Here is a 14,020-nt window from a genome sequence, read left to right on the forward strand (position 1 = left end):
CAGTACCTATTTATCTACTTGCACTTTCACATGCTTTCGAACTGCTAGGTTGGCAGGAGCAGGGACCGAGCAACGGGAGCTCACCCCGTCACGGGGATTCGAACCGCCGACCATCTCATCCACAAGTCCTAAGCTCTGTGGTTTAACCCACAGTGCCACCCTAGTCCCATTTGTTAGGAGGCTATTTGTTAGGAGGCCCCTATTTCCCTTACAGAGCTAAATTCCCAGCGTTCCTTGGGTAGAGGGATTGATTGTTAAACCACTATGGAAATTGCACCTCTGAGAGTGGAATAGGAGTCTTTGTTGAACTCTCAGCACTCTTAACAAACTACAGTCCCCAGGATCCTTTGGGGGAATCCATGACTAGCATAGCAGGACCACACTTTCTGCTCAGTGGCTTATAGGCTCCCCTATAAGGTTGAGTTCTTTTGAGAACTGTTTTATCTGTTTTTATTTGTTGTATTTTTATTTTATTTATTTGTTGTGATGTTTGTTGTGATGTTTATTTTATAATGAAAAATAAATAAATGTATGCATATTACTAAAACTGACCAAAACTAAACACAAGACTTGTTAAAAGTGGTGGTGAAATACCTGCTTTAGATCTTCAGGAAATATTTTTTCAATGTATGACATCTCCTTGCCTCCATGGATGGTGTTCCAATGCATGATGGTAATAAATTATTTGGCTATAAGTCTAGGAAGTTTTGCCTCTTATTTGTGAAAGAGGTATGATTATGAAAGCAGCACAAACTCACCATCATTGTTTAGGATAAATACCAACTTAGCAGCCCCCCAAGAACCATGAAAAAAACCATTCATTTTGTTATTGCATTTAAACATGACTCTCAACATGGCTGCTCTGTACATCAAATTAATAGATTTCCCACCATGGTGTTTTACCCTGTGGTCTACTTAGCCACAGCTACAGCATTACTTGTAGCTGTTCTCGAAGCTACAAACATGAGTCTGACCAAACTGTGGGAGGCAGTGGAAGACAGAAGTGCCTGGCGTGCTCTGGTCCATGGGGTCACGAAGAGTCAGACACGACTAAACGACTAAACAACTACTTAGCAGTGAAGTAAGAAAACAATAATTGCTGACTTAAATTCCTCCCACCTTCTTAGCTTGTTGAGTCAAGATTAGGCCTTTAAGGTCTGATTCTCTACCTGTTTAGATGAGAATATGTAAAGATAGCATGGATAATATTATTGCATCTTTAGTTGTTCTCAGCTGACTGTTACTCTCATTTGAATAGGAACATAGGTAATCTTATACTAAGTCTGAGTTTTGACCCATCTATCTCAGTATTATGTGCACTGACCATAGCTGTCAACTTTTCCCTTTTCTTGCGAGGAATCCTATTTGGAATAAGGGAATTTCCCTTTTAAAAAAAGGGAAACATTGACAGCTATGGCACTGACTGGTGGTGGTTCTCCAGAACCTCAGATAGAGGACTTTCCCAGTCCTACCTGAGATACTGGGAATTAAACCTAAGACCTTCTGCATGCAAATCAGATGCTATACTGAAGCATGGGTTTTTGCATGTAGTTCTTCACAGCTTGCCCTTCACATATGAGAAGCTGTCTTAGAAGAGAGTATCTGCCCATCTAGACCAGAATTATCTACTCTGATATGTAGGCAGTCCCAAATCATTGCCAGAAAAAAAGGAGCCATGTTTTCAATTATGTGTGTGTGTGTGTACTAATTTATGGACCAGATTAAACTACCTTATTCCGCTAGCAGAAACCAGTGAAAGGACTCTCATTGGTACACTGGGGTTCACCCCACACATTCCCCAGATATGCTCTGGAGTGTTTGGGAATTTCCCAGATCAGAGGGAGAAAATGCTTTCTCTGTGGGAACTATCTCCTTAGTGCTACATTGAATTCCACATTGAATGTCTTGGTGCCATTACAGAAAGAGCTTAAAAAGAATGTGACAGTCTTTCCCACTATAGCCAAGCATCCTTCTGCCAGCTTAGGCTTTTGCCCAGGTGTTAATTGCTGATGCATAAGTTCAAGGCACTTATTCACCCTTCTTAGGGCTCTTTAACTTTAAACTGGAGTAGGACTGAACAACCCTTCAAATGAAGGACTCTCACTCTCAGTAGCAAGAACTCCTTAGGGTCTTAGGCAGAAGCCTTTCCCATCACTTGCTGCTACTTTAGGTGGAAACCCGGAGCCTTCTGCGTGCAACAGCATTTAGTCATAATGATCAAGTGGAACCTCCATCTTTGATGCCGATATACCTGAAGCAGGTAACCCTTTTCCAGTCTGAGGACTGCATTCCTTTCCAGGCAGGACCAGATATAGAAGCTGGAGTGTCACATTCCCAATACCTGAAATATTCCATTGAATACCTGTTGCTGGAGAGCAAATGCTGTGTTAACAGCACTGAAGTGACCTCCCTGGGGTGCAAGCTTGGGCAGTGTGCATGGAGGCCCTGGGTTGCCCAGACAATGACCCTTGCTGACACGTTGGACCCACTGATGTGGTCCAAAGGACAGCAGAGCAAAACGTTTTACATCAGCTGGGCTGCAGGAGTTGGTAGAAGGAGGCATACAAGGTGCCTCCAACCATTTTAGAGATTCTATTCCAGATTTGTATAGGACTTACTCCTTAATCTTATCTTATTTCGAAGATGTCCTGCAGGGCAGCAGATACAGAGCAAATGTAGGGGAAGGCTATTGCCCAAGCAGATATCTTTTTGTCTTCTTAAGGCAACACTATGTTTCCCCCCCACCCATTTATATATACATATACATATACATACATATATATATATATATATATATATATATATATATATATGCAGTATCTCCAGTGGATCCACTCCCGGTACAACTAAACCTGGGTATATCCCATGGACTCAGTTACAGCAGAGGATTTAAGCTTCCTCTTCATCCTTAGTGATCCTAGCCATGCTGTAATCAAGTTTGCATCCTGTGTTTCGAATTTTGATCACCCCAAAGTGTGACACAGTGTTAAGGACTTAGATTACAGTGCTGGAGCTCTTTACAGAACATGAGCAAAATAAGTCCCTGCCTTCCAAGGAGCTTACAATATAATATACCCCTCTACAAAAACACATTCTATTTTGCAAACACCTGTAATATGCTACTTGCCATTCCACTGGTAAATCCAGAGTTTAATGCTTTCTATCTGTCTTTCCCAGCAACTCAATAGTCAAACCAAGGAGGAAACAGCTCAACAGCCTGCGATTTCTCACCGATCACCCCATTCTAACAACAGCCTAGTAAGCTAATAATGTTTACACACTGAGAGAGAGATTGTATTTAAATGATAATGTATTTCAAGAACCGACAGAAAATTGCTCAGTACCGTCTCCCAGTAGTGCCCCGAGCAAGCAAAGATTTGACAGAACAAATTATTAAAAAGTATGACAGTTCCAGATTCCTCTCCTTGCCCGCCCGCCCCAATTTTCAGTGGGATTTTGGCAGTGACGTATATGAGGTCTTTTACTGAACCATCTGATACAAGCAATCACTCACCACAATTACTGGGGAGGCTCTCGCGATGCTCCCTTATTTGAAGACCCATCACAATAGATTAGGCAGGCTACCCAAACTGCCAAATGTTTCAGATGCTGTCAAATACAATTACAACTCTCAAGAAGATGGGATTTAGGGTCTCCTGTTCCAAAAGCTAATGCACTTGTCCTGCAACTCCAGCTTGCTCTGGTTTCCCCCAGAAACAATAAAAGTAGATGGAAAGTAAAAAACAAAACAAAACAAAACACCCTTGGAAATTCTAGTGACTTCCATATGGTCTTAGAACAAACATCCACCAAGCTGGTGCTCTTCAGTTCCAGAACTCGAGCAGCCTTAGATTGTGCCCTCTGTGCTCTCAAATCTCTCATGGGGAGCCAAGAGTTCTGTGTGGGACAGTTTAGATTGCTCATCGGAAAGACCTGAGCTGATACCCCTCTCATACCACGCCTGGCGGATTCTACAGGCTTTGAGATTTCATGGAGACATTATCCTAGGCATCACTAGCAGAAGGACCTGGGTACCAGAACCAGAGATACGTCTATGCTGCAAAGCACATTTAAATGTGTGGAACACAGAACCCTTTATACCAGTACAAACTATATCTCCATTTAACTTAGCACCTGTGCATGAGGATGTGCTGATAGGCCTATATTACAAAGTGAATCAGGGCACGCTTCCCAAACAACTGCTAGCAACTGAGCTGTGCATATGAGTGTGTGTGTGTATTGGGGCCTAAGCATCTCTATTACATTTTATGGATTTAAAGACCTCGGGCAGTAATTACAAGACTTCTTTAATTTCTTAGTCTGGGAAAGATATCCTCACAGGGCATTAACAGCACAAAAAAGATGAAACAGATGTTCTGACTGTGGTTGTATCTGCCCAAAACACAAACTGTCTTTGCTTTTTTTTTTGGTAAAACTGTAAGGCAATTATATTTTTATAGATATTTACAAAATCAGACCAAGTTCTCTTCCCCAGCTAAAAGAAAAAGCAGAGGAGCTCCAAGCCAGTTTTTCCCCTATCTGAAATCTGTGGGTAGTCAAAGCTATTTGAATACCTAGCCTGCGGTTTCCAAGCAGCAACTAATTTTGGAGCTCGCCATACTGTCTTGGATTAGATAAGAGCAGTATTTTTGTGTGTGTGATGGTGCCCAGAGATATACTGTACCCCTGTCTTTCTCACAATCATTGTTATCAAGATATGAGTACTAGCACCTCATTTTTAGCAAAAGGTTGGGAAAAAGCACTGCAGTGAACTTTACATTTGTACGAGTGTGTATGTCAGCAATTTGTTTTAGAGAACCTGGCTTTGAGATGTCTTTTAGTTCCTCAAGAGTTCTGGTAAATTTAACATAGGTAAAGGGACTCCTGACCACTAGGTCCAGTTGTGGTCGACTCTGGGATTGCGGTGCTCATCTTACTTTATTGGCCGAGTGAGCTTCCGTGTCATGTGTCCAGCATGACTAAGCCACTTCTGGAGTACAGCTTCTGTGTCATGTGTCCAGCATGACTAAGCCACTTCTGGAGAACCAGAGCAGCGCACAGAAACACCGTTTACCTTCCCGCTGGAGTGGTACCTATTTATCTACTTGCACTTTGATGTGCTTTCGAACTGCTAGGTTGGCAGGAGCAGGGACCGAGCAACGGGAGCTCACCCTGTCGCGGGGATTCGAACCGCCGACCTTCTGATCGGCAAGTCCTAGGCTCTGTGGTTTAATCCATAGCATCACCCGCATCTCAAAATTTAACATAAACTATACTAAAAGGTGCATACAAAGCAAGCGATAGGATTATTCCTCCCTGCTCCCCACCATATGCCATTGATGGGAAATCTCAGGTCTCGGAGCAAAATGTGATCTTGTGACTCTCCTCAGGCCACACACCTCTCACCAACCCTGCTTTGCATTCTCCTCAAATGTTTTTGCCTGGATGGAATATGTCATTAAGCTCTGATATTGCCTCTTGTTTGCCTGGATGGTGGATATAGAGGGGCACGTGACTGCAGGTAGAAACTAGCCTACTCTGCAAAAGTAAAATTTACTGTTATTGCTCCAACAACTTTTGCCTCTGGCCACGCCTACCACCACTGACTTGTGGGTGATAAAACTGCTGTGCAGAATAGAATACAGCACCCCCCCCCCGAAGATAAAAGAGTGATGTGCTGGTCATTTTAGCACCCACCCAAAAGCTTTTTTTAAAATCAGCTTTGCACAGACTTTATCAGCCCACAAGAAACCCAGAAACCCCAAAGCTGAAAAGCTTCACTCTATTGAAACTCAACTTTTTGCTTCTTGATGGTGTACCCAAATTGTCACTTTGGCCTTATATAAAGAGGCAGCAGAACTCTAAATCAGTATAGAGTTGGAATAGAGGGTAGCTTTTGTTTTTCTTTGGTCCACGCTTTTCAGTAAACCAAGCTCCTGGAGTAATGAATAGATCAGAAAATCACTCAGGTTTTCTCCAAATTTTGTGAAACAATTTTCGCTTAATCAAATTGTGCCAAAAGTGTGTTAGAATTATTTATTTAATTTTTAAAATTATTTTATGTATACCCAGTGCCTTTTATTCTGGGGGTATCCAGGGGTACTCATACCCCTAAACATTTTATGAATCTAAGTTTGACCTCATTGAGGGGAAGTATTTCAATATGAGTAGGAAAATGAGAGTACCCCCTAAACATTTTTTAAGGAAAAAAAAGCACTGTGTATACCACTGAAAGCCAAAATAGACTTTTAAGCAGCTTACAGGTATAAAAACCAGTTACACATACATGGAAATATAAGCATCCGCACTTAAGACACACAATACAACAATCACATTTTTAGATATAAAAATAAAGTTGAGTATAAAATGAATATTTTAGGATAAGGTATCCTTAGAAATGTGTAATGCAAATGGAAACATGTATTTAAATATGAAATTTCATATGGATTCAAACATGTATTTAAGTATGGATTTTCACATGGAGACACATGCACACATGTGCGCGTGCACACACACACACACACACACAGTATACAAACTGTACGTATGTATGTGTGTATATATATGTGTGTGTTTGTGTGTGTATCCACATGCATACAAATACATTACATAAAGAAAACATGAGAAGAGCTCTGCTGGATCAGACCACAGCCTCATCTGGACCAGCATTAGATTCTTACAGTGGCCAATCAAGTGCCCATGGGAAGCCTGCCAGAAAAACCTGAGCATCACAGCACTCTCCCCACTGCTGCCAACAGTGGAAGTGGAAAATAGACATTGTGACCAGGAACAATTGGTAACCTTGCGCTCCATGAATTTATCTAATTCTCTTTTAAAGTCATCCACATTGGTGACCACCACTGACTCTTGTGTGATAGCTGTGTAAAGAAGTACTTTCTTCTGCCTCTCCTAAATCTTCCAACATTCAGCTTCACTTCTTGCCCACGAGCTGTAGCGTTACAAGAGAGGAATAATTTCCACTTTCTTCAATGATATGTATAATTCTATACACCTCCATAAAGTCGCCTCTTATCTGTCCTTTCTCTAAACTAGAAAACCCTAACTGTAACCTTTCCTCATCAGGGAGCAATTCCACCTCCTTGAATAATGCAGAAATGGGTTTTTGAATGGGCACCTCTGGTCCAAAATGTACTTCTCTGCCCATCCTTTGTGTGCAGAAAGCAATTAGTTTGAGATAAGGAAGAGCATAGAGATATAAACTCCAGCTGGATTTCTAAGAAGGGGAAGCTAGCATCTCTCCCTCTTGACATCCCAGGTTCTTTGCACAGGTTTCTCTGTGATTATTTCTTTTTCTCTTTTGGTACTTGGGATTATTCAGTCAAATGAGCTGTCCCCTCACTATGCAGCCTGAAGTGGTATAATCCAGACACAGTGTCACTACCTCATTTGCTATTTGTGGGAACCAGGCTTAGCATAACATTGTGATGGGTTGCAATCATGGCTCAATCACACTGCTTTTTAAAAATGCTATTATTATTGGACCTCGCTAATATTTGCTTAGTAAAAATAAATTTACACTGCTTCTTGTATTTAGCATCTTAAGTACTAACATCTAGGTTTCACCTCCCCATATCACAGAGCCACAGTGAGAACTAAGGAAGAGGACTAAGAATACTCAGCCCCAAAGGTGGCTTATTTTGACAGCTGAGAGTTAGCTTTAGAATCTTTGGCATGCTGGTGCAACCTAGGGCAGATCTGGCTAGGGAGCTGCCTGTTATCAACACATATCTGTTATTTATTTATTCTTTGCATTCTTTATTGCATTTATACCCCTCTTTTCTCTACAGGGAGCTCAGCATGATGCACATGGTGTGCTCCCCGGCTCATTTAATCCCACACAAACCTGTGAGGTAGGTTAGACTGAGAGCCAATGATTGTCCCAAGGTTGCCCAGTGAGCTTCATGCCCAAGTGGGAATTTAAACCCTGGATATGAATCCTAGAACAACACAATACCATGCTAGCTCTCAGATGATGATCCAGGAAAGAAACTGCTTACCTATCATGATGATTAAGCAGTATACAAATTATGTTAGATAAAATACCTTGTGTGTAGGAGCAGAGAGAGGAAAGTACAGGGAGTTCAAAGGGATTGTCTTACCTCTTTCTGTGTCATAGAGGTACACGAACTTCTCCCAGTTGTAGTAAGTCAGGAGGCTCAAGATGGCTCCCTTCAGAGCTGGGCGCATTTGAATGACAAATTGCACATCAGCATCAGTTGGGAAACTGGGAGTGATGAAAGATGTGTGCAGCGCCCCACAGAAAGACGTCAGCGTATTCATCGACATCTGGTCGTAGAATCCAAAGATGGCATACACTCCCCTGGAAAACTGCGAACAGACTAAGAGACAAAAGAACAAAGCTGTTACAAATCAGGGATGGGCAAAGATGGATGATAGTGCATGAGAAACATGAAGAAGTTTCAGTGATGCTTATATAGCAAGCAAGTCACAATCATCTTCACTAACAAGGCAAGTTTCAAAGATGATTGCTGTTTGCTTTGCTTTCAGGCCAAGAAGAAAATCCAGATTTAGAATGGAGTGACTCATAAACTTGGGTCACTAGAATTCTTCTATTGCTAATTTCACATTTAAAAAAAGCAAAACAACACAATTTTATGTTTCAAAACAGACAACTGGAACTTATGAGCCCTTAGCATTTGATATCTATGAAGACCTCATTCTATGCATCTGTTTTTGAAAATCTGTTTTGTGCCATCTGAAACACCCTTTACAGCTATAATCTTCATCGTACTTGGAAACCAACCATTTCCTAGTAATGATATATTTAACTGCCCAAGATTCATGGAGGAATAATTGCAAGGGATAGGTTTTGACTTTGATATATTTAACTGCCCAAGATTCATGGAGGAATAATTGCAAGGGATAGAGACTACAACCTTTGCAGTAAATATACGATGCTGCATTCCCAAGTACCAGATCCCAGAGCATTCATTATTTCCACAAATCATAATATTTAGAATCTCTGAAGTCTGCTAAAATAATTTTAGAAGGGAACAAATATTATCCACAATAGCTCATTGACATAGGATCAAAATAATACCTTAGGAAAGAGAAACTAAAACACATCTTTTCTCATCCTTGTGAAACACAGATGCAAAAATATAAAACTGGTAAGAAGAGGTTTTATTCTGGAGTGGTTACACACTGTGAATGAGTACAAAGCAAAAAGGGCATGTGGGTATTAAGAAAAGGCCAGGTGCATTTGGATAAAGAGTCGATCACCACCAGACACATTGAAAAAATAAAGAACACACTTTAAATGAAGATCAAAATGTTAAGAGCAGCCCTCAGTAGCTGAAATGAAAATATAAAAGCACATAGAATACTACATTTGGTTCTTCCCCAAGATTGAAGAGAACTGTTAGAGGATTTTTCAACATTGTAAACAAATAAAGATGGGCAAATACAGTGAGGGAAAACGTTTGAGTGTTCATGTGTTGGAATAAAGACTGGCTTGAGATATATGGGAAGAAAGACTCAAACTGCATTTGAATGGAGAGAAGCATACTCACAAAAATAACTCTTGCTAAGTCTGACCTTTAAGACATTGAACCGAAATGACTGAGAATTGTAAGTAAGCAACGAACTTTACTTTTCTTTCTTCTTCGCTCTCCACTCCCCTGCTTCCTACAATACTCTCTAAGGTGTATTAGGATACTTCCAATTATTGTGGATATTGCTTCTAATCTCCACTATGGGCCATGGCAAGCGGCCAAGGGACCTGGATGAGGCAATGCCTCCCCCGAGGCCCAAACAGTCCAAGATTGATACTTTTTTTCTTAACTGTAATAGAAATAATGAGGAAGTTAGCTACATGGTTGAAACTCACAATCGTTTTAATCCTTTAATTGACCTCGCAGCCGATATAGAAGTGGAGGGGGTGAACTCGAAGACAACGAATAATGCCAACGATAATGACAAAGAGGTGAGAGCCACCTCGAAGGGGGAGCCCGAGTTGGCCCTCGGCGATGGCATGGGACTCGATCATTTCCAATTAATAACCAGGACCCTGCGCTGCATCTTTAAGAGCATAAATGGGATCTCCATGCAGGTGGATAATCTCCACCAAAAGCTTGAGGCCCATTTGCTAGAGCTCCAGCTCAACCACACTCTGCCTCCGAGGGATTTAAAGGGACAGAGGTATACCTCCCTTATTAGACATGAAAGTGGTACTGGTGGTCACCTCCTAAAAACTCAATTGGACTCTCAATCTCTGATTTTACAACCAAACAAAATATGTCTAACTATACACAGTAGGGACCCTAGGTCCCCAAGGTGGAATAATTCGAGAGATGTCAAAGATCATCTGAGGCAACTCCTTCAGATTTGGCCTCCGCTAATAGACCTCAGTACAGTGAAACTTTTAAACTACCACCATCGGCTCCAAAAAGTATTGCTCTCCTTCCAGTCTCCAAAAATTCCCTCCATACTGGTTAGGCGTAAAGCGCTTCTGGCCACCTGGGGCATCTTCCCAACAAGAGTCTTTAATGACACCAGGATTAAACCTCTCTTCCGCAGCACCGTACAAAAAGGTAGCTGCCCGCCAGACAGGCGCGACTCAGTCTTGAAACTCAAGTTGTCCACCCGGGAACCTCACCCTCCCTCTCAGCCCAAGCTTCCTGGTTTATCTACTCCAGCAACAAAGAAGCATGACCAAAGCGGGCCCAGCCATCTGGATATCTCAGAGGAGAGGGACCTTATTTCATCCTATGGCGAGTTGCCATTAGTAGAACAGCAGGAAGTTATAAACAGGCTTGATACACTCAAGCAGCATCTTACACATGTACTTCAAGAGAAAATCTCCTCAAATCCTGGACATAGCAACCTATTAAATCAAAGGAAACCAGTCATGAAGGGGCTAACACCCCAGAAACCCCTGCCAAATACTGGGACTCCAATAACGGATGATTTGGCAGTCTGCCTGGCGGAAGCTCCTCATACACCGTCGCAACGCAGACCCCCTTCACCTCTACTAATAGATCTGCAATCAACTACCTCGTCCTCCGCCTTAAAGAGTAACGCGCCAAACACACCTCATCCTGGTAATCTGTCAATGTCCTATTCTTCTATGCCTGACCTGGAGTCTTCATTCAGTGCGGTCCAGTCAAATGACTCTATATCCTCGTCCTTTGCCAGTCAACCTCTTTTGGTAGAACCTCATTTATCCGCAACCTTTTCAAGCCAATATATAAACGTTAAGGAACCCACTGTGCAAAGAGACAACTTAGGTTTTACTGAAGACCCTGCTGGTCACATCAATCAACTCACCACCCCTTCGATACCTTCGGTAGTACCTCGCCTGGAGCTGTCTCAGACCCCTGGCAATGTCCTTCCCACCAGCAACCAGAGCAATTGACTAGCACATAGTCCCTCCTCAAATTGCTTTAATGTGCTATCCTGGAATGTGGCAGGATGGACGTCCAAACAGGATGACGGGGATATGAAAGAGTTTTTAGCGAAATTCCAGATTATGGGTATACAAGAGACCTGGTGCTTAGAATCTTCACCCCCCCCATCCCTACCGGGCTATGACGCCTTTGTGATTCCTGCGACCAAAACACACTTGTATGGGCGCCCTAGTGGAGGCCTGGTAACATTTGTTTCGCAGGAGCTTCAGCTTAATATCTCTCCTATCTTTTGGTTAGAGAGTAATTACATTCAAACTTTGCACATCACTAACAGCTCGCTTGGGGAATTCATATGTGTAAACTTGTACAATCCATCTACCTACTCCTCCTCTCACTCAAATCAGCTTTGGGAGGATTTAAGATTTATTCTAGATAAATCTGGGGCTGAATTTCCAAAGTCAGAGATCCTTATAATGGGGGACTTCAATGCCAGAATCGGAGCAGATATAAGCTTATTCACCGATAAGTCGCAATTATTCATAGAAGAGGAGTGGTTTCCTACGTGGAATTCACAGGACAAGACCATTAATAGGGCTGGCATCATACTGCTGGAGCTCACTATAAACTGCGGGCTGCACAGCTTGCACGGCACACCCAAAGACTGGTCCGGGGGATACTATACTTTTCTAGGATCTAGAGGGGCAAGTGTTATAGATTACATCTGGTCCTCCTCAGCATTTAATGATGAGGCATACTGTTTCAATGTGTTCAACAGAACCGAAAGTGACCACCTTCCAATTGCCATCTCCTTTCACCACACACAGCTGGGGCCTCCCAGCTCACCACACCCCCAGGATTCATCGACCCTGGCCCCCGGACGCAAGAAGTGGGACATCTACCTGGAGCAAGACATAAAAGTCCTCCTAAATTCCCCTGAGATCCTAGCCCTGAAAGCTCAGCTGTTAACAACGAATGTGAATCATTTCTCAATTTTCCAGCAAATTCTAGTCTACTTGCTCCCTTCGCTTACGAAACCTTCCCGTGCGATTCTATCCTGGAAGAATCAAACCTGGTTCGACCAAGAATGCAAACAGTGCAGAAGTAGGCTTAGATTTCTCCAGTCAGACATGAAAGCAGACAGCACTCAGAGCAAAATCAGGGAGTTAGCCCAATTTCGTTCATACTATAAGAAGCTGCTCCAACATAAGAAATTGCTCTTTGCGAAAGAACGCTGGTCGGCTCTGTCAGTGGCCATTAAAACCCGTGACGACAAGAAATTTTGGAATTTAATTAATGCAGGTCTAAGACCCCCCTCATTCATTGTTAATAACATCACAGCAGCCAGCTGGCACTCTCACTTTGCTCAGCTGTATTCCACCTCAGATTCTGACGTAAATGTAGTCACCACCCTTCCAGCATCTGCCTTGCCCACCTGGGAGCCAGTCTCCCCAGAGAGATGTACTCAACTAATTAGCATGCTATCAGGGGATAAATCCCCGGGGGAGGATATGATACCACCTGAGGTATTCTTATCGAACCAGTCGTGGTGGGCCCCTATCTTAGCATCTCTCTTTACCACCATTAATGCTACTCTTAAGATTCCACCTAACTGGAAACAGAGCATAGTTATCCCAATACATAAAAAGGGGGACCCACAAGATCCGCGCAACTACCGACCTATCAGCCTGTTGGACATATCATACAAGGTTTACTCTAGATTCTTGCTAGAGAAATTAATTGAGTGGGCAGAAGAAACAAAGCTATTCCATCCGGAACAGGCTGGCTTCCGCAAAGGTCACAGCACATCTGGCCAATGTCTTGTTCTACTTACCCTGATTGATAAATACCTAAACAGGTTCAACTGCAAACTACATGCGGCTTTTGTGGACCTGACCTCCGCCTTTGACTCCATTCCCAGAGATAGGCTATGGCAGAAGCTTAGTCATACCAGCATAGATAAGAGACTCCTCCTCCTTCTTATGGAAATTCATAATGACATATCGGCCAGAGTAAAATTCGGCCCTCTGGGAGCTCTTTCTGATTCTTTCCCTCTGAATAAAGGGGTCAAACAGGGCTGCCTCTTGGCCCCTTTTCTATTCAATTTCTATATCAATGACATCGTCACAACTATGAAGGCCCTAAATCAATCTGCCCCCTCCTTACAACAGCTCAAGATCCCCATATTACTCTATGCGGACGACATGGTGATACTGTCATTAACCAAGCTGGGCTTAAACAACATGCTCAGAGGGCTCATGACATATTGTGATACCAACTCCCTTAAAATTAATTTCGCCAAAACCAAAATTCTTACTTTTGGCATGAAAACTCGGAAGTCACTCTGGAATTTTGAGGGCCATTCTATTGAACATTGTTCAGCATTCAAGTATTTGGGTATCATTTTTCAGCATGGGCTTAGCTGGTCAGCTCACCTAAATACAACCATCCTGGCTGCCCGCAGAACCATCAAAGCCTTGGAGAAATTCTACTATGCAAAAGGCGGCCAGCTGGTTCCACCAATCAGAAAAGCATTTATCAGCAAAGTCCTCCCGATGTTATTGTATGGGGTTGAAATCTGGGGGTGGAATTTAAAAACACTACAACGGCTGGAGATTCTACAAAATTCTTTT

At 42.5% G+C, this 14,020-nt stretch overlaps 1 protein-coding gene across 3 annotated transcripts in view; it reads right to left on the minus strand.

Annotated features, from left to right (window-relative positions):
* GRIA3 (glutamate ionotropic receptor AMPA type subunit 3) overlaps window positions 1–14,020 on the minus strand; it is a 214,972-nt gene that overhangs the window by 146,706 nt on the left and 54,246 nt on the right. For all 3 annotated transcript variants that reach the window (XM_083422311.1, XM_083422309.1, XM_083422310.1), the window contains exon 3: window positions 8,121–8,360. In XM_083422311.1, coding sequence (XP_083278437.1) covers window positions 8,121–8,360 — 240 coding nt within the window. The remainder of the gene's footprint in view (window positions 1–8,120; window positions 8,361–14,020) is intronic.

This window comes from Podarcis tiliguerta, assembly GCF_965153285.1.
Source record: "Podarcis tiliguerta genome assembly, chromosome: Z".
NCBI classification, from domain to species: Eukaryota; Metazoa; Chordata; class Lepidosauria; order Squamata; family Lacertidae; genus Podarcis; species Podarcis tiliguerta.